The sequence below is a fragment of the Lytechinus variegatus genome, chromosome 7 (assembly GCF_018143015.1).
Source record: "Lytechinus variegatus isolate NC3 chromosome 7, Lvar_3.0, whole genome shotgun sequence".
Taxonomy (NCBI): Eukaryota; Metazoa; Echinodermata; class Echinoidea; order Temnopleuroida; family Toxopneustidae; genus Lytechinus; species Lytechinus variegatus.
Genome location: NC_054746.1, coordinates 42,019,298 through 42,042,459, shown reverse-complemented (window position 1 = coordinate 42,042,459; position 23,162 = coordinate 42,019,298). Strand labels below are relative to the sequence as shown.

At 35.9% G+C, this 23,162-nt stretch overlaps 1 protein-coding gene across 2 annotated transcripts; it reads right to left on the bottom strand.

The window, feature by feature from the left end:
- Positions 1 to 1,575: 1,575 nt before the first annotated feature.
- LOC121419334 (ribosomal oxygenase 1-like) lies at positions 1,576 to 23,066 on the bottom strand. Of its 2 annotated transcripts, none has more exons than XM_041613749.1 (14): positions 22,984 to 23,066; positions 16,976 to 17,237; positions 15,188 to 15,318; positions 14,301 to 14,443; positions 13,279 to 13,378; positions 12,666 to 12,779; positions 11,180 to 11,286; positions 10,675 to 10,817; positions 9,673 to 9,767; positions 7,352 to 7,540; positions 6,309 to 6,450; positions 5,751 to 5,968; positions 4,374 to 4,475; positions 1,576 to 2,785 (listed from the first exon to the last, which is right to left on the bottom strand). In XM_041613749.1, the coding sequence occupies exons 1-14, from the start codon at positions 23,023 to 23,025 to the stop codon at positions 2,663 to 2,665; spliced, it is 1,911 nt and encodes a 636-aa protein (XP_041469683.1). In that variant the 5' UTR covers positions 23,026 to 23,066; the 3' UTR covers positions 1,576 to 2,662. The 2 variants fall into 2 exon arrangements, with proteins under 2 accessions (XP_041469683.1, XP_041469685.1); XM_041613751.1 differs by having other exon boundaries at positions 15,188 to 15,315.
- Between the last annotated feature and the right edge of the window lie 96 nt (positions 23,067 to 23,162).

Here is a 23,162-nt window from a genome sequence, read left to right as displayed (position 1 = left end):
TCAAAGAATCAATATCAATACATATATATTAAAATGAATTCATTCTAAAACTTGGTAGCAGTTTACCAGCATACTAAAAAAGGTGCATAAATTAACACAATAAAGATATCCTTGGTATCCTCTATTTCAAGTTTTACTAGTTTTGAAGGATGGCAACTGGTAACAATAAGAGATTATTCATAAGCATTAGTATTTCACTGTAAACCAAACTACACAATCAACCAGATGTACATTCCATACATTCCAGTTGCATATCAAGAGAGTCAGACGCAAGTAAAATGTGTATGTAATTTCTAAAAAGGAAATACTCAAAATAAATACAAAATATAAACATAAAGAAAGAAATCAATTAATATTCTCATATAAAATGATGGAAGACTTCTAAATCTTAAAATAAAGGTTGAGAAATGTCATCAAATATTAATTTTACAATCAGGATCTCCAATAGTTTTATCAATGTAAATAAACAAACTTCCAAAAGTAAACATAAATGGTCATTGGCATGTGAGCAATAACTACTGGGGTGACTGATATCCAACTTAATTTATCTAGACAGGTGGAACGCCTCTGGCAGGCTCACCTGAATTACATGATTCAATATAGCAACAGAGCTGACTTTGAAAAAAGCTAATAATTCACAAAAGAAAACACTAAAATGATAAAGAAATACTACATCCATTGACCAAAAATGACCTTTGACCATGATCAAGAGACCTAAGAAATGTGGAAAAACAATCATTCATACTTAATTACCCTTATGTCTCTCTTTCGTGGGCTACATGTATAGATCCATAAACTTTAAAGTAATGATGACAATTCCAAAAATACCCAAAACATTATCAGAGTTTTTTCTACCCTAAATTACCTTTGACCTTGGTCATGTGACCTGAAACATCCACAAGATATTCAGCAATACATGGTTACTCTATGTCCAAGCTTCATGAACTAGATCCATAAAATTTCAAAGTGAGGATGACACAAATACCCCCAACATGGCCAAAGTCTTGAATACAACTGCAGCAATGGCCATGCAGCCTACCTAGGAACTGTTTAGCATTAGCTCGACAGGCCTAAACTTAGAGTAGGACTAGGTCCGGCAATGTTAGAATTGGTCTGGCAATGTTAGAATTGGTCTAGATGATTGTTTACACATCGAAAAGGACTATATTTACAAGTCAAAGTCAAGACGGATATAAAACAAATATATCAGGCGTTTCCTTCAAAAGCATAGTGGGAATAATTAATCCTTGGTCGGACTGGCCATATAACTATTTTCTCTTCGGGAAAAATAGTAATTGCCAGTCCAACCTCAGATAAATAATTCCTACTATACTTTCTCAAAGCCTGATATATTTGTATAACATTTGGGTCAGCTGCTTGTTTATGACGTCACAAATCCAAAACTTTAAATTTTAATAACTTTCTTAACCTATAATGGATTTGCCTCAAACCCTCACCAATATCTTTTTATTATTTTTTCTAATTTTTACAAAAAACATTTCTTCAGAATTAACTTCCCCTTTAATCAAGTCATCCCCTGAATATTAACAGATTGTATAGATTAAATCAACAAAGTACTGTAAAATTTAATTTATTAGTTGTATAATTCCACAATCAATTACAATTTGTATAATCAACACTTCCTTCTCTTCCTGTAAATAAAAACAAAAGTACAGTTGTTGGCATTTCTTGACTTCCTTTATCATATCTATCCGTGTTCATACAAATAATGAACTTGGAAACAAAAACACATTCATGATACATTTCGTGCTTTGGAAAGCTTTTTCTCCAAAACAGCATTTCCACAGTATATTTGGTTATATCCTGGTTGAATTCTAACACTCTTTGAATTTGTGAATAATGATCAAACATGGCTCAAATTAGAAGAGTGTGTTCAAATAAAACTGTGACATCACAACTCTGTTGCCTTGAAACAATTCTGGGAATCATGATTCTGGCAGAGAAACACATTTCAAATTTCAATTGACAATTCACATAAATACATATACATCTTACCAAGTTTGTAAACGATGATTCTTCTGTGAAAATTGCTTGAATACATTCTTGTGGGAATAGCAAAAAAAATAGTCAATGTCAAATCAGGTTCCAAAGTCAAGCACTTGTCATATGATTCAATGTAAATTTGTAACTGATATCAATTTCAACTTTTATTTCTAGCATCCCCCATTATGATTGACTTTTTTTTCAAACTTATGCTTGATTTTGAATAGAACATCAGTTCCTTGAAATGATCTGAATTGCATAGCTTTCCAAACTTCCTGGTTCAAAAGTGTAAAATGAGGGTCGGCCCAAAATCACAAAGTACAAGGACATCAAAGATCCTGTTTTCTTAGTTCACTTCATCAGTCACTTCATATTATTCTTTCTATATATGTAAAACCGGATCCAAGTATAAAATGATGACTAGAATTATGAATGCAGACTCCACAAAACTCTACCGAAGAAAGTATGCAACAAGAAAACTTGCTTAACTCTGGCAAGAAGGGAAAAAATGCAAGTGGATATTCACTAAATCTAAACTCTGTTGTATTGTAAATCTACAGCTTATAATTTGCAGTACCACATCCAAGAGAGCCATGGACATATAATACAAAAAAGAAATACTTTGTGTTTATCAATTAATTAATCATTATATCTCTAACTACCTTGTTTGACAAATAGTTACATCTTTGTGTCTATCTGAAGGTAATGACATGGACGGTTCCAACTTGGATCTGGTCATCAATAAGCCATTTTCATACAGAGTCTGTGCAAGGTCCACAGGCTAAAACAGGAAGAGTTCAGAGAATGAAAAGAAAAGAAAGTTATCATAAAATAATTTTAGTAATATTATCAAACATACAATACCCTGAAAGATGCTAAGAGGTTTTGTGGCTCAGTGGGCAAGGCTATAGACAACTTTGAACCACAAAGTACAGAGTTCAAATTATACTTGCATTTATCTAAATATGCCACTCCCTACCCAGGGGTTATAAATGGGTACCAGGAAGAAAGAAATTCCCAGAATGCTTGAACACCTGATCATTGTAGCCTTGCTAAAGCTCGGGTAATAATAGTATGCAGCACTTAGAAACATTGTACCAAGTGGTGTTGCATATCATTGTTATAATTATTATTAAGCTATTATTATCAATAATAATGTCTTTCTCCTTGTTTGAGATTTACTTTGGTGACAAAAAGTGAAATGGTAATAAAGCATCCGTTCCAGTTAAAATGAATATCAGATGATATCATATCCCATATGTAACAAGAGGAAGTGGTGTTAATAATCAAAGAATAAGACCTATGAAGTTTGATTTTTTTTACAAACTAAATTGAGCATTTGAATGTCAATAACACTATAATGCTACGGGATCCTCCCATTGGCAATGTGACAAGTGATGATGAGCTAGAAAAAAAATACCCAAGCTTCTCTTTTTTGCTCTTTTCCTGATATTTCATACAATCTATGGAACTGTATTCCTCCCATTGAATACTACTGATAAACCTGATAATAGAGAAAATTTAAGTGACATTATGAACTAAAGGGTATGTACAGAAGTAATGAAAAAGTTGTTCATGTGTGACATCACACATCTTGATTACATTGCTGATAGATGGATCTCACAATTCGAATACTTATACTTTTCTTATAATTCATTCAGTTTTTCTCAAAATTCATTGATCTGTTTCTTTGATTTTGTTGTTTTATACAAATCAACTAGTTTCATTCATGTATTGTATGTATCATTTCCTCACGTCTCGATTTCGGTAATAGTCTTCTCTTTAATATACCTAACTCCAAAATTACCCGACTTCAAAAACTTCAAAATTCAGCAGCTCTCATAATTTCTCTGTCAAATAAACACAATCACATCACTCCTGTTCTTAAAGACCTCCATTGGTTGCCCATAAAGGATCGCATAGTTTTCAAAATTCTACTTTTGGTCCATCATATCATCAATGGTTCCGCACCCGATTACAACAAGTCTCTTATACACCACTATCAACCTGCACGCACACTGCGATCATCCCAATCTAGTCTCTTGCATATCCCACTATCTAAAAAATCCTGGGGCGATCGAGCCTTTGCTCATGCCGGACCAGCCCCGTGGAATTCACTGCCACAGGAGCTGAAGAACTCAAACTCTGCAACATCCTTTAAGGGCAACCTAAAATTGCTTTTGTTCACCAGCAGGTACTAGGTTTGAAGACAGTCATTTTTCCTCATTTTTAAATTGGCCTTTTTTGTGTACTTCTCTTAGTTCTCTTTACTTCTATGTCTTACTCCCTTCAAAGCGCCTTGAGCATTTAATCAAAATGGAAAAGACGCTATAGAAATAATATGTATTATTATTATTATTGGTACTTACATCAGCATTCTCTCCATTAGTGTCTTCGAGCTGGTCACCCAGAGTGCTCACAGGGATATAGTCAGGATAACTGTGAATAAGATGTTCTACTGCAGGTGCAAACTGGATTAACAAAATAGATATATAGGAGGTTTAATATTACACATATAACACATTCAAGTGGTCACAGCAAGCAAAATAAAGTTAAGCCCTAAACAGACTGGGCTATTTCAATGCCTAAGATGATCTCTGCCATCGATCACATGATCGCGCCAAAAATTAGCATGCGCATTAACCATCGCATAATCTACAAAATTATAAGATCAAATTCTGCGAAAAATCTCATTGCTAATTAATCATGCTAATGTACGAGTAGAAATAATCAACATATAATTTCAAATAAGAAATATTAGTTGAACTGTAATCAAAAGGGTTCACTAACCCAATACAACTTTGTTTATGTCCACTTGTTCACGTCACACTCACAAGGTTTCTTCCATGAAAATGACCATTACGGAATCAAGGTTTCTTCTTAATACTTGGTTCTCTCTTTTTCCCAGTCTCTCTATAACTCTCACCTTCCTAAACACACCCACTTCGTTCTTATCCAGAAATGGCATGAGTCAACTGGTCCAAGAATATAGAAACATTGTGAACAAACGAGTCCTATAGTTTTCATATTTTGTTATTCATATTTCTTCACTTGTATACTCATCGATATTCCATATTCATGCTTCTTCAGTAGTTCTTACATCTTTTGTACCATCAAGAATGGGTGAATAAATATATTATATCGGAATTTTATAATCATCACCTTCTCGTCTCATCTCGTGCGCAAAAACATACAAAATTTCCAACATTTATTTTGCCTAATTAATTAATTAAACAAATTGAAATTTCTTTTTTATAATTTTTTTTACTATACAGTCTTGTAGTTTACACCTGGCTCTACGCATGTGCAAGTTTTTACAGTGATCAGTGGCCAAGATCCGGGGGGTGTCAAACTGACCCATTAGAGTTAAGCAAGCCAAACAATGTAAAATAATGAAAATTAGATGAAATTCAAGTGAAAACTAATTGAAGAATTGAATACCTCTGAAAAAGACCAGTCAAAATACCTACCTTTTAAAACTAATAACTGAGCATGTTAGTTTTTTCATCTCGATAGTTTGGCACACACAATTTATACATGCATTGACTCAACGGCCATTGTTAAATCCTAGTAGACTTATCACAGAGAGTATTCTTTATACCAGTACAAAAAGCATGAAGATATAGGCCTAAATATAAATTTCTTGAAGACCATTGCATTTTTTACTCATTGAGAAAACTTATTTAACAATATTTAATACAGAATTAGAGAGTATTTCTGAGTAAAGACTGAATGATAGCACTTACTTCTGGAGGTATTTCAATGAACTGAAGCTCCTTTTCTTTATAAACCCTGGAGTTCTCTACTGAATGGTAGACTAGGACTTTGTCATCTTCAGGGACTAGTCTAAGGATGTTCCTTCTCAGTAGCCTTATCTGGGTATCTTCACTTAGCTCAACTAAACCCGATACTTGACCATTCTTGCAGGATGCGTTTTCACCAAAGACACAGCAGGATTCCTCAGCTGTTAATACATAATGATAAACATTCATTGCTATCAACCATCTAAGAGTCTAACATGAATAAATATTCAGTCAATTGGCTCACAAATTAGAAAATTCTAGACACACTTAATCAAATCTCAAATCAATTCTTCTAGAGCCATTAGGTATATTGTTTACATCATGCATGATATCCCTCCTCTATTCCACTGTCTCTCTGTATATTTTTCATCTCTATTGTTTTCGCAATAGTGATTCCAATCGAGGCATATTGGCTTAGGCATCCTTCACATACTATCAATTTCCAGTACGTATAAGTTAATCCATTGCTCAATAATAATGTAATGGTTATTGAAATGATACCTTCTTCAAGAACAGGTGGAAGACTGGTGTGGAAGAATTCTAAAGACATCTGATCAACAGCAGCATCTACTGGAGAAGATTTTAGGAGCTTTGAAAATAGGTCACCAATCTTCTTCATGAATGGTTGTCTCCTGTCATCATCCTACATAAAACAGTTATAACGAGTGTTTAATTACAGATTTACTTCTTATTTTAGCAAAAATTAATTTGATAGAGCATACACCAATATCAAATTTTGAGAAGATTTCAAATGGCATTACCCTAGAAGAGAAACAAAATACATCATACATTACAATGTAACAAAATGTACAAAATGTCCATTCTGTAATGAAAGAAAACAGACCCTTATTAAGTTAGATGGATATTGTGTAAGGCAAAATGTAGAAAAGACCAGAACATGTCCTGTATTTAACACAAGAAGTGACCAGAAATCAAATGAGCATAATAATAAAAAATAATAAATAAATGTTCATCTTTGTGTCACAAATCCAAGAACAAAGAAGTTATTATTTGCCATGTTGCCCTCTTCCATGTTTTGCCCATAGGAATAATGTACAGATACACTGAACAACATTTGCCAGATTACTGTCAGAGCACTTGTGCAGTAGGAACTGATTTTGATAGCTAACTTCAATATTCACAAAATCAGATTGAAACCAGTTTGTGAAGCAATGCAACAAAGATAAAGCGTGGTGCGGCTATATGAAAATACATGCACGTAATCCTAGCTAATCAAACTAAAGCGCAAGATTTTTATATGAGAATTGCATGTGGGCACCCTATGCACAATCAAGTAGCAAAATTACTTCATCAAGTTCATGAATAGCCTGAAGAATTGACAAGCAAACAGATTGTTACAAATAGTAGCCTCAATTACCCATCATACAGCTGTAGTTAATAACAATATTGACTTGCTCCTCTTTCAGAGAAAAAAAATCAAATACATTGTCCTTAAAAAAAAAACATATTGCCTCGTCTAAAGACTCAAGCCAATGATTTTGTCGTTGGCTTTCCCTCGAGGCCAGTCAATATTCCTATCTTACCAGATCTTGATGAGCCACACCCATATAATTGAGGTAATCTGTAGGTAAAGATTTCCTGAACTCAATATTCTCCTCTCTTACAACATGAAGTGCTCTTGTAAGAACATGTTCCATTAGATCACCCCATGTATTCTTCTGACATGCTGATATTGTTATGTGAAGGGAGTGGGTCTCAGATGGAGTGCTTGCCTAGATAAAATAAAACAATAAATAAGCTTAGAAAACTCCAAAGGAGTGGATTTACCCCTCCCTATGAAAGTTAACTTAAATATCATATTTTTTTAAAGATAAATGCCAGTAGTTGCAGTAAACACTGATTTCACGAGGATGTTTGTAAAACCGGGCTGAATTGTCAGAATATCGAGGATCTAGATCTAGTACAGTTACATGAATTGAACTTTGTGAAATCTTGAAATCTACACTGAAAAATGTTCACACTGAAGATCACCAACACAGATAAACGCACGTGGGACAGTGTATTATTATTGCTTTCAATGTCGGCCCGACGCTTGACCCGAATCCCGTGCTTATTTGCTAATTTCTCAGCAATTACACAATTTCTTCCAGAATCCTTTGGCACATATTTTTTATTTCTACAAACAGACACCTAGGTGGTCATTTCATTGGATTCTGTACGAATTCATTTTGAAATCGAGACAAATCATAGCAATTAGCAAAAAAAAGTTAATGGTGTCACAAGCGACCTCCAGAACACTTCCATGGTCACTCATACAACATTGCATTCTCTGAAAACATCAACCACAGAATAATGACTTTGCAAACCAAAAAGTGCAATGAATGCTCTTGCCTTGACTTCTTCTATTAGTCTCCTCTCAACTTGTATTTACAATATAGCATATCCTTGTAACAATGATCACATGAAACAGAATGGTTTACTACTATTATTATCATCATCATTACTATTCCTGAGCAAGACGAGTATTTATCTTAAAAATTTCACCAGTAGGAAAAATATAAAAACACCACAAAATCAGTTTGATTGATATCTTACATGTACTTGCTTCTTTTCGTCAAAAAAGGAAAGTATAGCTATTTTGATTTCTTTCTCCACTTAAGTAACAGTAAACGGAGAGACCAAAATGCCTTCTTTGTATTTTCAATATAATTGATTCCTTGAAGTCAAATTCACATTATCAGAGGTGTTGCGATCAATTTCTGGGTGAACACATATATAAACAAGTGGAATGCCTCTGGCCGTCTCACCTGCATCACGCGGTTCAATATAGCAGCAGTGCTGACTTTGAATACTACTCTAACTCGCACAAGATGTTCAGTGATACATGGTTACTCTTATGTCCACTTTTTATGAACTAGACCAATAAACTTACAGAGATATGATGGTTATTCACCAAAAAACCCCAACATGGCCAAAGTTCATTGACCTTACATGACCTTTGACCATGATCATGTGACCTGAAACTCAAACAGGATATTCAGTGATACTTGATTACTCTTATGTACAAGTTTCATGAATCAGATCCATAAACTTTCAAAGTTATGATGGTAATTCAACAGATACACCCAATTCGGCCAAAGTTCATTGACCTTTGACCTTGGTCATGTGACCTGAAATGTGCACAGGATGTTCAGTGATACTTGATTACTCTAATGTCCAAGTTTAATGAACTAGCCCAATAAACTTCCAAAGTTATGATGGTAATTCAACAGATACCCCCGATTCGGCCAAAGTTCATTGACCCTAATGACCTTTGACCTTAATCATGAGACCTGAAACTTGCACAAAATTTTCAGTGATGCTTGATTACTATTATGTCCAAGTTTCATGAATCAGATCCATAAATTTTCAAAGTTATGATGGGAATTCAACAGATATCTCCAATTCGGCCAAAGTTCATTGACCCTAAATGACCTTTGACCTTGGTCATGTGACGTGAAACTCATGCAGGATGTTCAGTGATACTTGATTAACCTTATGTCCAAGTTTCATGAACTAGGTCCATATATTTTCTAAGTTATGATGACATTTCAAAAACTTAACCACAGGTTAAGATTTCGATGTTGATTCCTCCAACATGGTCTAAGTTCATTGACCCTAAATGACCTTTGACCTTGGTCATGTGACATGAAACTCTAATAGGATGTTCAGTAATACTTGATTAACCTTATGGCCAAGTTTCATGAACTAGGTCCATATACTTTCTAAGTTATGATGTCATTTCAAAAACTTAACCTCAGGTTAAGATTTGATGTTGACGCCGCCGCCGCCGTCGGAAAAGCGGCGCCTATAGTCTCACTTTGCTTCGCAGGTGAGACAAAAATTGGAATGTAAGATATGTTACCTGATGGATGACACCTCTAGGGAAGTAAAGAAGATCACCTGCTTCAAGAGTTGTGTTTAAGATTGGCTCTCCAATATCTGCATCAGTGAAGTTTGCTGGAAGATGAACGAGAAGACAAGACTTATGCATGGATACAGATCACCTACATGAAGGTAGGTTATTTCAATGCTATAGAATCTACATTCACCATAAATTCTCTCAAGAAATTGTGTTCTTGCCTCGTATACCTGCTTGATTTAGAATTGGAATGGACAGTTGGCTGAAATTCAAGTTTACATAAAACGTACATGCCTATAAAATTACATGAATAATACTTTAGGCAAGGGGGGGGTGATGATTTTCTATGAAGGGATAAGAAGACTTTTCCCTCTTTTTCAGGGGGCAAAAAATGATGTATAGAGAAAAAAAATGCAAGAAAGCAAGCAAATATTTTGTTCTTGAAAATTTTAATTTTGTAACAGATATTGACAAATGAAGATGTTTTACCCTATCAATCATATTTCTTTTTCTTCTTCGTGGAACCTTTAGAGGGGCAAGAGCCACCTAAGCTGTTATTGATATCCTTTTTTTTTTGCTTTTCTTCATTTCAGACCAAATTATGTATTGAACTTGGTAGAGTATGGGGGATATTTTGCATTTTATGAAGGTCAACGATACAAAATCCCTCTGCATTCCTCTCAATATATCTATTTTACTTCTGGTAGATACATATTTTTCATTAGGAGATTTCAGCTTTCTCAAAGATTTATTTCTCCCTGAACCCAAGCACAGGGCCCAGGGGCCCGTTGGAGAAAGAGTTGCAATCAAACGCAACTCAAAAAATCTTGCCCAACTTGATTTTCAGCCAATGAAGCACCCATATTCGGGACTTGCGATTGATATTTTGACTTGCGTTTAAACACAACTCTTCCTGCAACAGGCCTCAGGTCTTCTTAAAATGCATATCCAGCAAGAACACCGTGAGCATACCACTTGTAAATTCTGAATAGACATAGAACTCACAACTTGAGAACCTTGGGAGCACTTCAGATGGTGATCTCTGGTTATATAACTTCCAATGTTTCTTGCCTTCTAGTTGAAGAACAAATGCCTCAATGTCATCATAGTGTGGTGCAAATCCCTGGGAACCTGGAGGAGTTAGGTAACTGAAGAAAAAAAATCATCCTCAATAAATGTAATTCATTGACAATATCATTGATAATGGAACTTCACTTAAAATTTCATTGAGCAACAACTTGTTAATGATCAAAACATTCCAGAAAAGATGCCATGTTCAAACTCAGTATGAACCCTTCTTCTAGACATGTAAACTTCTTCAGAGATTAGGGTCACAAGAAATAGATCCTTAAACAAGGTGGAACAAGCTTTTCATCTTGTAGATTTAATGCAACAATAGTTGAGGGGGTGAGTCTTATTAGGGATAGATAAAGTAATATATTGTCCACAACAAATTTCTTTATAGGTTGGCATGCCAACTATTTTAGAGAAGTCTCCTGATAAAACTTACATATTAGCACCCACAAAACATCCAAAGAACTCCTGTAGAGCTGCTAATAGTTGACACACTCTGGTGGAATATGTTTGAGGATTGAGGATTCTTACTGAACAACCATTCTGAAAAAGACAACCAATTTAAAACATGCAAAATATAAAATCTGAATAATTCAAATTTTCCTTTACAAAAATATCCTCATTCAGTAATGAGATCAGTTTTATGTAAAATCTGTCAGATAACCATCAAGACTTTTTCATTTCAATTACTGTCATTGCCATTGTTCCAATCTAGCCAAAGGGTGCTTCCAGATTTGAAAGTTGACATAGTGGACTGTTATCTCGTGATAACATTCTAAGGCATTCTCTGACTTTCTCTTCCTCATCTACTCTCAGAATCAAAACTACCTAAATCATAGTTCTCTTGTCATCCCAAATCAAGGATGATATGCAATGTTGGTGTGCCAACTTCATACCAACTTCATGTGGCGTAACATGTCAAGTGTGATCAAAAGGATTTTTATTGTTGAGGTATCATAGTCTAGTGGTTACAACTCTTGTTTTTCAATCAGGAGATTGTGCACTACCCAACCTAGGTGAGGTGAATGGGTACCAGGTGGATGTTTCATAAAGGTGTTCGTAGGTTAAGAGCGACTTTAAGAACGGCTGGTAAACCATTCTTACTCGCTAAACCATCATCAATGGTGTATATCAATTACCAACAGAAAGGATCACCAGTCGTTCATCAAGTCGCTCTTATCTTATGAACAGCTTTATGAAACACCCAACCAGCAGGATTAATTCCTTGAATGCAGCAAGGAATCTCTGAATTCTTAAATGATTTTTCTATTCACTCTGCAGACCAGTCATTGAATATGGAATACATCTCTGGCTTCCTCACCCGAAAATCATATCCAATCTTTGGAATCTTTTCAAAGATGCTTCATACAATTTTTGTTTTATTCTATACAAAGGTAAATACACTTTCCTACTCTGAATTTCTGAAAGATTACAAACACTAGATCTTTCTCCTCTCTAACACGAGTCGCTAAGGCGAGCACATAATACGCCCGCCTGTAACATAGAAAATGGAGTTATTGGTCAAGAAAGAAAAGTGGAGGGTGGCGACTTCACCTTTGACATTCTGACCTAAAAACCAATAGAATTGCTGGGATCTATGCTAGTATCATACACACTAAATTTTATGAGCCTGCGTTTATAAGGATTTCAGAAGGGTAAGATGAAAACATGTCACTGTGATCTTGACCTTTTGACCTCAAAATCGATAGGCTTCCTGGGATCCATGCTAGTGTCATACACACTAAATTATATGAGCCCTTAGTTAAGTAGTATCATACACACCAAATTATATGAGCCTAAAGTTATCGCGTTTACAAGGAGAAGTTATAAATATATAATGTATCTACCTCGAAAGTATTGATAGAGATTTGTAGGAATTTCTTGCGGTATACTTTGACTATTTGTCTTTATACTTGACTTACTCTATAGTAGTCCCACACTACTTGAGGTTGTGCTCTGCCAGTTGGGTTATGCGTCTCTCGCTTTCCATTAGTGTATGTGGTCACATCAATATTACGAGTAAACTGCAAATCATTCTGAATAATAACAGAAGCAGAATAAAAAAAATAATAGTTAAATATAACCTTCATTCTCATGATGTTCAACAAGTGGGACATCCCTGGCTGTCTTGCCTACATGACTTGACATTGAAATATCAAATATTTTCTCTTTTTCTCTTTTGAATATATTATTCAAATATCTAAGGTCAGTAAGGATCAATGTTTTGGATACTCTTTTGACTACCACAATGCCCATCTTATTGGCTTTGAAAGATTTGAGTGTTCATTTCAATCTTCCTAATTAGTGCTGCAATGAAGACGTGTGTCCTAAAGCATATTGAAAATGAATTTTCAAGGAAGAAGGAAATGAAAGGATAAAACCAATTATTCATTTTATCCTGACATAATATACTTAGGAAGTTTTTTTCTCTGATCATTTTCAGTGCTATAATATGTTGAAATTATGATTCATTCTATAACATTTTTTATTGGCTTATTCTAAAATCTACTCGATATTTCTATTAAAAATACTCACCTCTTTTAGAATATCACTGAGTTCTTCTGAGCTGAAAATATCTGTGAAATAGTTCTTATTATGTCGCTTCAAGAACAGAGGTTTCCTTTCAAATATGTTTCTGAAAAAAAAATTGATGTTAATTACTGACAAAATGTGAATATTTTTACTGAATGCCTTTAAAGTTATTGTTTAACTTTGTGAGCAGCCGATTTAAAAAATTCTCAAACCAAGATGAAACATGTGTACTGTACAAGTGCATGTATTAGAACTAAAAACCCTGAAAACAACCATTATTGAGAATGAAAAGCTAAAACTACAAGGCAAACCCCGATTTTGTAAATAGGCGTCTTCTAGGCGCCTAAATAGTACACATTAATGTATGGGATGAAATTAAGATGGTGTTTCCGGTCACTTTATATTTAAATTTTTGAAGCACTAAATAATTACTTTTGAACGCAATTTTTTCTGGGCTTCATTTTTGTAACATATCACAGACACAGGTGACAAGTGTGACCTTCTAGCTCAGATTTTTAAAAAGTCAAACCAATGTTAACCAATCACTTTAACAAATATAACATGGTACAAGAATATCTTCATTATCAGCGATTTTAATCATAACTGGGCCTGAAATGTAACTGGAACATATTACAGTCCCATATGTGCTGTACAATATGAAGCCTGAAAAGTAAAGTTGCTGCAATAGCTTATCTCTATGGATAAAATCATGAATTAGACTTCATAAGATCATGACTATTTCAAGAAAAAATAAATGTCGACTCACATCAAACTACTTGTATTTCGGCATTTTCATAAATCAACACGTATTCAAATATGTCATTATATCAACTGAATCTGCGTTTCTGAGCAAATCTGAGTTTCAAGATGTACTTACAACATTGACAACATTGTACTCTTCATATCGTCTCTCAAAACTCACTTATTTCAGCAGATATGTAACTGGATGAACCTGTGCCTATGAATGTTTTTAACAGAAATATGGCGCAATATAAATGCTGTGGATCATCATCATTATTACTTACTTGAAATAATCCTCAACCTTGAATGGTGATATGAGCCATGCAAAGACATCTTTACCATGCTGTAGACTATCTCTCTTCAATGGGTTGTCGGGTACACTGGATGATGACCCAGCTATGGTGCTATCTTTCCCATTGTCATTAAACTATTTTCAGATAAAATACAAATAATTGTATTAAGTACTACAAGAATGTATTATGAAAATAACAGCAAATAACATGAAGATGATGAAGATGACAACTCATAATGAAAATGATCATCATCATAATGGCAAGTGGGGTCATGATGATCATGGTGAAAGTGGTGATGATGTGGAAAAAATATTCAATTTACTTTATGTACATCAAGAACATCTATGGTTTCACGGTTTATGATTGATTGATTTATTGATTGACTTTTTTCATATATATGTGAATATGAACAGATCTGATAAAATTTTGTTGTTCCATTCTCAGGTCAATTAAGTACATATGTCAATCTATATAACATTGTAAGGTTGACAATTTATAAAGGTCATGACTGCTATCTACCAACTTACCAAGCAATACGATGTAAATTAAGTACAATGGCAATTTTTGTAATGCTTTGGTGAAATAAATTTGAATTGAATTGAATACTTCCTCTATAATTGCATACCGGTATGTAAAATTGTCTGATTATCAATATACAGAATTTACAGTAACAACGTAGGCCTCACACCCAAATGAGGCATTTCAAATGTGAAAGTTTATGAATTTTTAATCTTTATTTGTTTGTTCAAAACTTCATTGATCTTTAAAAAAAAAAGAAAAAGGTATTCCTTTTGGAGTGGACTTTAGAGGAAACCTGATATATAACGCATGCAAGGTTTACTAACTATAGTCCATTTAAATGTTTTGTGATAGCATACCTTGAGACGTTTTGCGGTTGGTTCTGTTGGCTGCAAGGGTGGTGTGATATTCTTTCTCCTCCCCATTTCTGGGGTTGTAGTATATGGTGATTTACGTTTTTTCCGACTACTTTCTCTGGGCTTGGGATCTGCTGGTAAGAATAATTCATGAACATGGATGATTCTCAAAATCTGTAATCAAATGTTTCTATTTCTACAGTACGGTTCCTCTTCTTTACTGGAATAGATCATTGGAAGTCCAAAGAAAAACTGTGATTTGTTTGTATCTAGCAATTTACCATACAATAGATTTGGCATGAATTTTTTCACCAGAATATGTAGGATATGAAAAATCAAATCTTAAAAAATTCACTTCACTAATCTACAATATACTAACGCTATGCTTGAGAAATTTATGTTCAGTCCTACTAATAGCTAAATGGGGAACAGTCAGACTGCAGGTCCCAAGAAAGTGGCTTCTTTCATCCAAGTGATATTCATGACTTGAGTTGTTTTGCATATTTAATGAGCTTGATGTGGACCAAAACACCTCTTTTCATTCGGTCACTGCTGCTCTAATTGTGCATCGAATTTCATAAATTTGATACCATTGTAAAGAAGAATCATTCTTTCAGGTCATGTGTTTGGATTTATTCAAAGATTTTGTAATATAGGTTAAAATTTTGATCTAAAATATGCTACAAAATAAATATTTTCACCTGACAAAAGCTGCTATTTTTACACTTTATTTATGTTTGAGCCCAAATGATTTTTATATCATGATAAAGCTGAATATGTATGCTTTGAAATGATATAGGTTTCAAAATAAGAATTGGTTTAATCGGGTCAAGATCACACTTCATTTGCCAAGTACATAAAGCAGTTTGAAAACAAGAATACTGCACTCTGATTGGTCAAAGAGACCACCCAGTGGCAAATTCCAACGGTTCCAGTGCCTGGGTTCGTGGGAAGGTCACACTTCCCATGTGGTAATCTCCTCAAATACCCCGCGCCTGTTGTTCTGTGAACCTTATCCAGCCAATCAGGACTCTGGATTTCATGCAAGTACAAAATTTCAGAAATCTCGTCTTGTACCTTGGTGGGAAAAGTGTGATCTTGACCCGATTAAAAGGTGCCGCATATCAAGAGTGGCATTGTGAGAAAGTACAGAAGTTCAGCTTTATGGTGATATAGATATCATCGAGGCTCAAAATAAAAAGTTTTGCACAATTTGCAAAAGAAAACAGAGGAAGAAATTCCAGATTTGAGGCACACTTTCAGGCCAGAAATTTACTTATTTAACAAAATATTGTATGCAAAATAAATGACCAATATGAAAGAATAACTTTTACTCTATCTGATGGTGCAATAATATTTCATTTAACTTGAGGTTAAAACAGGTAAATTCTTAGAGAAAGAAAATCTCACGAATCACAAGATTTTGGAAGGAGGAGGATTCAGCCACGAGATGATTTGGATGAATCTGGCCTTTTTGCTCATTAGAATAGGGACCTGCGGTCTGACTGGGAAAAATAGATTTAACCAAATACAGGAGGTAAGTTGCTATGTCCACGTTCTTTTTCAACAACTAATAATGACAACTCATTTTAAGAATGCATAAATCCAAGATCTGTGGGGTGATTCATCAATATTTCTGTCAGACAAGTTGTCGGATATCCGACAACTTTACTTGATTTTGATTGGCTGAGTATCTCTGTTAATATGGAAACTGTTAGATAAAACAGGATTTGTCGTATACAACATCTGACAAAATCTTTCTTAAACACTCCCCTGGCCCTTGAAACATACCTTCCGTTTTTGTAGGCTGTGTTCGACTTGATGACTTAGAAGAACCTGGTTTGTCATCGATATCCATATCTTCTGTCTGCAACCTCCTTGCCATGCCCTCTGATCTCTTGACAGCTTTCTTGGTCTTCTTAGATCGAGCAGACTCTCTGATCTTCTTCAGCTTACCTCGTCCCTGCTTGATGAGACCAACAAATGGAGTAGATGTCTCTGGCTTCTCAACCTTCCCATGATGCTCAGTCTTTGGTGTTGCATTCTGCTTGGCCTGTTAATAATAAGTAGCAAGTAGGAGGTTCATTTTTAAGCAATCAGGTATCTACTATCAGTTGAGTGGATTCTCTCAAAACATACATTCTACAAAAAACACATTCACACAAAGCATCAAATCAAAGGGTTATGTCTTCAGTCTCAAAACATTGTTCATGTTTTCCTTGAATAAACAGTGGTTTTGTGCTTACATAAATGCAATAGTATCAAATTCATGAATACAATCTCTATCATTGAAAAAGCTCTAAATAATTGGAAAAATACAGGACTCTCAGCCTCACATTCAAAACCAAGCGACAATCAATTATGCACTCATGTAAAATATCCTATTCCAAAGAATTCATTGATACCTTGGCCTTGGGTTGTAAATTATTCAAGGTATATGGCATGCATACATGGGTACCAAGGCATCTGGGTCTGCACGGGTTGAAGACTACAGCACTCATACTCTATTTTAGTTAGTACATGTAGGCCTACTTAGCATTGTTGTCTTTTGTTAAGATTTTCATGCCCGAAGCTAGTTAGCATAAAAGTGGTGCTCATAATGTGAACATGAACCTCCACCAGAAAATGAACATAGATTCTAACTTTAGATCTATTTCAGTCTACAAGTTCTGCCATGTTTTACATATTGATACTGAATTGTGAAATCAGGTGATGAAGTACCAGTATCACATTGTTGTGTTGTTGAACACTCAGCACCAGTATTTGTGTTTGGTTATTTTGAAGCTACCGTAGGATTGAATATTAGCCGGCATGTTCAGCCTAGGCCTTGTTGAATAAATGTGATCATTTTGCATCCCAAATCTGATGTGGTATTTCTCCCTCATTATTGTCATGGTGTCAGCGCTGGGATCGTTTCCCGCCACATAGGAATTTTTAGGCCAAAACTGGGTCATGCATTGACAATTGAATACGTTGCTGTAGTGATTTTTGCAATTTGAACTGGCTGATTCATTGCTCCATCAGCGTTACAGACACACAGGTAACGCTTTGATAGCCTCACGTATAGTACGATACGATGACACAGCCAGCGGAAGCGCCCGCACAGTTGCGCAGGTTGAGTCGGTACGAGTCTCCTGAATTCTTCCTAGAGAGGAAGCGTAGTCTACTGATGAATTTGTGTTCATATACTGATTTTTCGCCTTTTCTATCTGAGGGTGTTTCATGGCAAAGGAAGTCAAAGGCAAATACCTTACAGGGTTTTGTTGACGATCCCTTTGAAGTAGCTGGCGGTAAGACAGCCGCTCAGAAAGTTGTGGTTCTGGATCTCATGCTAGGGCAAATTTCAGCTTCTTGCCTGATCATTGTACTTCACTTAATTGCAGACATATGGAATCTTGTTTGCATACATTTTGGTTTCAACAGTCACATTCCAGCCAATGACCAAATAATATCGTGTCAGTCAAAGTTTTGAAGATGAATTGGATGACAATGAATTGATACATGGTGCAGGAAGTGAGAAAAATAATGTCAATGAAAATGAGTTGAGATGTGATAAGGGAAGTGATGAAAATAAACATGAAGACAATGCCAAGGATAATGAGTTGAGCTTTGTACATGAGGACGAAGGTGGTATCTCCAGTCATGAAGTTGATAGCATTGCTTTTCTAGGAGATGAAAGTATGGTCAGTTCCCCCATGTCTGCGCGGTCTCCCAAGTCTGCGCACCCGCGTATCTGCGCGATTCTAGTAAAAGAAGATACGCTCAGAGCCCCGGGGGGGGCCACTTCCATTCACGAGTGGATACCATGCGCGACCAAGGGGTCTCGAAAAGCACCCTAAACAAGTAATTTCCATATTCTGAAAATGAACCCCTTAACAAGTATTGGCGTGTAAAACCCTACCCTTAACAAGTATTGGAAACAAAAACGATACTCTTGGCAAATGATCCCTGAAATTGACCCCTAAACAAGTACAGGAATGTTTTATTGTTACGGTTCCTTCGGTCGTCTTTACCTTATTTGGTTACGACCCCACTTCTACACCTCGTGCAAATCGGACTCTAAACACGAAGTGTTGGGGCAAAAATGACATCCTTTATAAAACATTTTAATTTTGTTTTATTATCCCCGCAAATTAGACCCTAAACACGTAATTTTCCTAGCGAAATAGATACCCTTTTTTCTTATTTTTGTGTTTTTGGCACCTTATCACGTTACGTACGTAACGTGCCCTATCGTGAAAAAGACATCCTTTTTACGTGTTTTTTTGGTCGCGCATGGTATCCACTCGTCAATGTAAATGGCCCCTCCGGGCTCAGAGCACGAACTTCACACATGATATATATAGACAGGTATTCATAAAAAAATCCGACTCAAAATGGTGGAAAAATAATGAATTCAGGGCATTTCATGTGACGGCCTCAAAATGCAGCCTTTCTCATCAAAATCCCCAAATCGTGTGCAAAGTGAATGAGTGCGCAGACATGGGATACCATTTTTTTTTTCAATCTGAAAATGACTGCCCGAGGTTTTTTCAAGAAATTCTTTTCTTTAATTTTTAATGAGAAATTTGGTACACTTACTCTTAATAACATTAAGGAACACTATTAACAAAAAGATTTTGTGAAATAAGAAATTCATGTTAAATCTCAACTCAGATTGTTAGGTGCGCAGACTTGGGGCCCACCATCATAGTAGTCATGAGGTGTTTTATTACGGCTATAATATTGGAGTGACAGATAACGGTGATTGGAGTAGGCCTATTCACACTAGCGATACTTCCAGGTTTAGTGTTGAGATGGATGGGTTTATAGCATCATCTGTAGATTTAGGTTTACCAAACCTTGTTACACAGTCTGAAAGTATTGATGGTTGTGCTGCTGAGTTGTCAGCAGTGCATGGAGCTATTGATGATCAGGAGTCTCATGATCATGTGAAAAGTAATCCGGGTATTTGTTCTAATGATGACTGTTCATTGGAGCCTAATTGTTTCCAAGGTCATGAACTCATTGTTTCTGCGCTGATGATGTTAGCATTTTTCGCTACATTTGTTCATCAGAGAGATGAAACTTCTAAAGATTTGGCATTTATCGCTGGCAGTACTCCTGGTTTCCAGATTGTTTCTACTTCTGCTTGCATTGACAAATTGACAGAGCTGATAGGCTCTTGCACTTGGCCTCGGTAGATACGATGTGTCCTTGTCACACGCCCGAACAGCGCATGTTCAATTCACATACAAGTGCTTGTTTTCAGTTCACACATTCGATTGATAGACAAGCCGATCTCCATCTCGCTATCAGTCAAACAACCAGTACCTCCATTGCCATGACAATGCGTCAAATGCATGTGTATAGGCTCGAACCAGCATCTCGCAGTTAGTCATCTCCATTTAACGCAACTCGAGCCATTGATCCAGGTGCTGATCGGAAGTTAAAGGGATGGTCCGGGCTGAAAATATTAATTATATCTAAATAAATAAAGTAAAATTCATAGAGCAAAGTGATGAAAATTTCATCAAAATCAGATAACAAATAACGAAGTTATTGAATTTTAAAGTTTATCAATATTTTGTGAAAACAGTTTTATGCACACCATCATGAATATTCATCAGGTGGGCTGATAATGTCACATCCCCACTTTCCTTTTTCTTATATTATATGAAATCATAAATGTTTCATTTTTTTCATACATATGTAAATGATGTGTCTCCATTATGATGAAATAAGTTGCGGCAATAAATAACTAATGCACTTAATCAGTTGTCTATTGTTTTAGTTCTTGGTAGAAAATTTTTGAATAAACCTAATTTCATATCATAAAAGACAAAAGAACAAGTGGGGATATGGAATCAGCCCACCTCAAAATCAAATGAATATTCATAAAGACATGCCTAGAACTGTCTCACCGGAATAATGCAAATCTTTAAAATTCAATAACTTTGTTGTTATCCGATTTTGATCAAATTTTCATCACTTTGCTTGGTGAATTTTACTCTATTCATTAGATATAAATATTTCCAGACTGGACCATTCCTTTAATCACCATGGAATATGGATTGCTTTGAGCCCATTACCATCCCTGATCTACTTCAGGATCCACCACATTGTCTTCAGCTTGAGGATGCCCTGGTTTCCCAAGGACCCCCCCCCACCCAGATGTCCATATATGCCAGCATGGTGTTGCTCACTCCAACTCTTTTGTGGTTGATGCCATAGCGATCATTGTCCAGGATGAGGAATTCCAGTGTCCTCCAACACCATGATGACTCCACCTACCAGCCTGTGAGGGATACCGCCTCTAATGTGATCCCCAGCCTGGGTGCAGTTCTCGCAGTATGACCGAGTACCAACTTCTATGCTCCAATGTGTCAACTCCGACATTCAGCGTGTTTGCGATGTTTGGACTTTGTGTCCAGAGTTTTGATGGCCTCGACAACTCACCTATGGACTTTCCGGACCTTGGCTCTAAATGTATGTACGCTGCTCTAGGATCCTCCAACTAACTTCCCGTCGCTACTTGGACTGATTCGGAGCAGCATCAGTGGTCCCAACATCAATCCAGACATACATGTAGGTAGACCAAAAGCTTCGGTCTCTGTTATGTTGGTTATTCAGCTGAACTCTGTTGGCTTCACTCACCAAATAGAGAGACCAAAGTTCCTGCGCAAATCTGTACAGGGGACTCAATGGCCGTATCAAGTTCGGATAAAATATTAAGTGAAGTTGCGCGACAGCCAAGGTAAGTCACTGTTTTTATTCCTTTTAACTTGATTTTTTCTGTTTTTTGGCAATTAATGCCAAAAGGGAATATTAATTTGCATTTCGGTTGCGTTAATTTTCAAGTTTGATTCATTAAAGACAAAAATTGGAGAGCCCCGATGGAGGGATTTTGCATTGTAAGTCCCCTAATGGTGGCTGCACGATAGCGAGCTGTCTGTGTACGAGGAGAAATTCATAAAATTAAAAAATGTTTTTAAAAAATCCTCGAAACAGACGGCTGCTAGCTGTCTAACATAGCAAGCATCCGTATCGAAGGTGAAGAACAATAGAAAACAAGATGGCGGCGTAAACATTGGGCAAGTCCCTTCCTTCTTTTCATTATATTTTTCTTATTTTTTAAATTAATTCTTGTCTAAAAATAAAATCCATAGCGTAGAAATGTCGGAAACGAAGTTGTAGACTATCCCATGTACATGATTTAGGGCTAGATCTTTTAGAGAGAAAGTAGAAATCTTGGGGGCGAAAGTTTCAGGTTTTTTGGTGGTACACACACATGTATAGAATAGAAGACCTGGCTTCGTATGAGAGTAACCTTACGTTAGTAAATGGTTTTTACTCTCTAGAAGCCTCCTGGCCTGGCTAGTTCTCACCAGATCATGAATAAATACCGGCCAAATCGTGGTTTTGGGAACCACTCGTAGATTTGTGTACGCGCACTTGTGTACAAAGTGAATGGAAGTGGAAATAGGGAACCGTGCGTGTGACTGAATAAAGCGCTGCTGTATGAAGTAAACGGTGGTTCGATCACGATAATGCCGAAATACCATGACACATGTCTCATGGGCCAATAAACATATATGATATGATCAATTAAAGATTTAAAAAGATGAGTTAATTAATTTAATAGACTTCAAATCAATTTAAATTAAATCACATGCACAGCCGGATTGCAAATTTTAGTTAAAATTCCATCAGGAGTATTTTGGAGGAACTACAAGTTCAGTCTTCGTTTGTCTGACTTCATGGACTTGGGCTTGTTCATGTTGTTCAAGGAAGAAGATCTTCTAGACTTCTAATCTTACCTTGAATGCGGCATAAGCTGAAATCCTCTTCCCATCGTCCATATTGGCTTTATTTTAGCAGTGAGTAAGCATAGCAGTTAGCAATAGCACTTATATTCGCAGTAGGCCCCAGGTTTTTTTTTTATTAACTTAGTCTTAGCCTTAGTGGACGTACTGTGGCTTTCTGGCTTTGTATGATC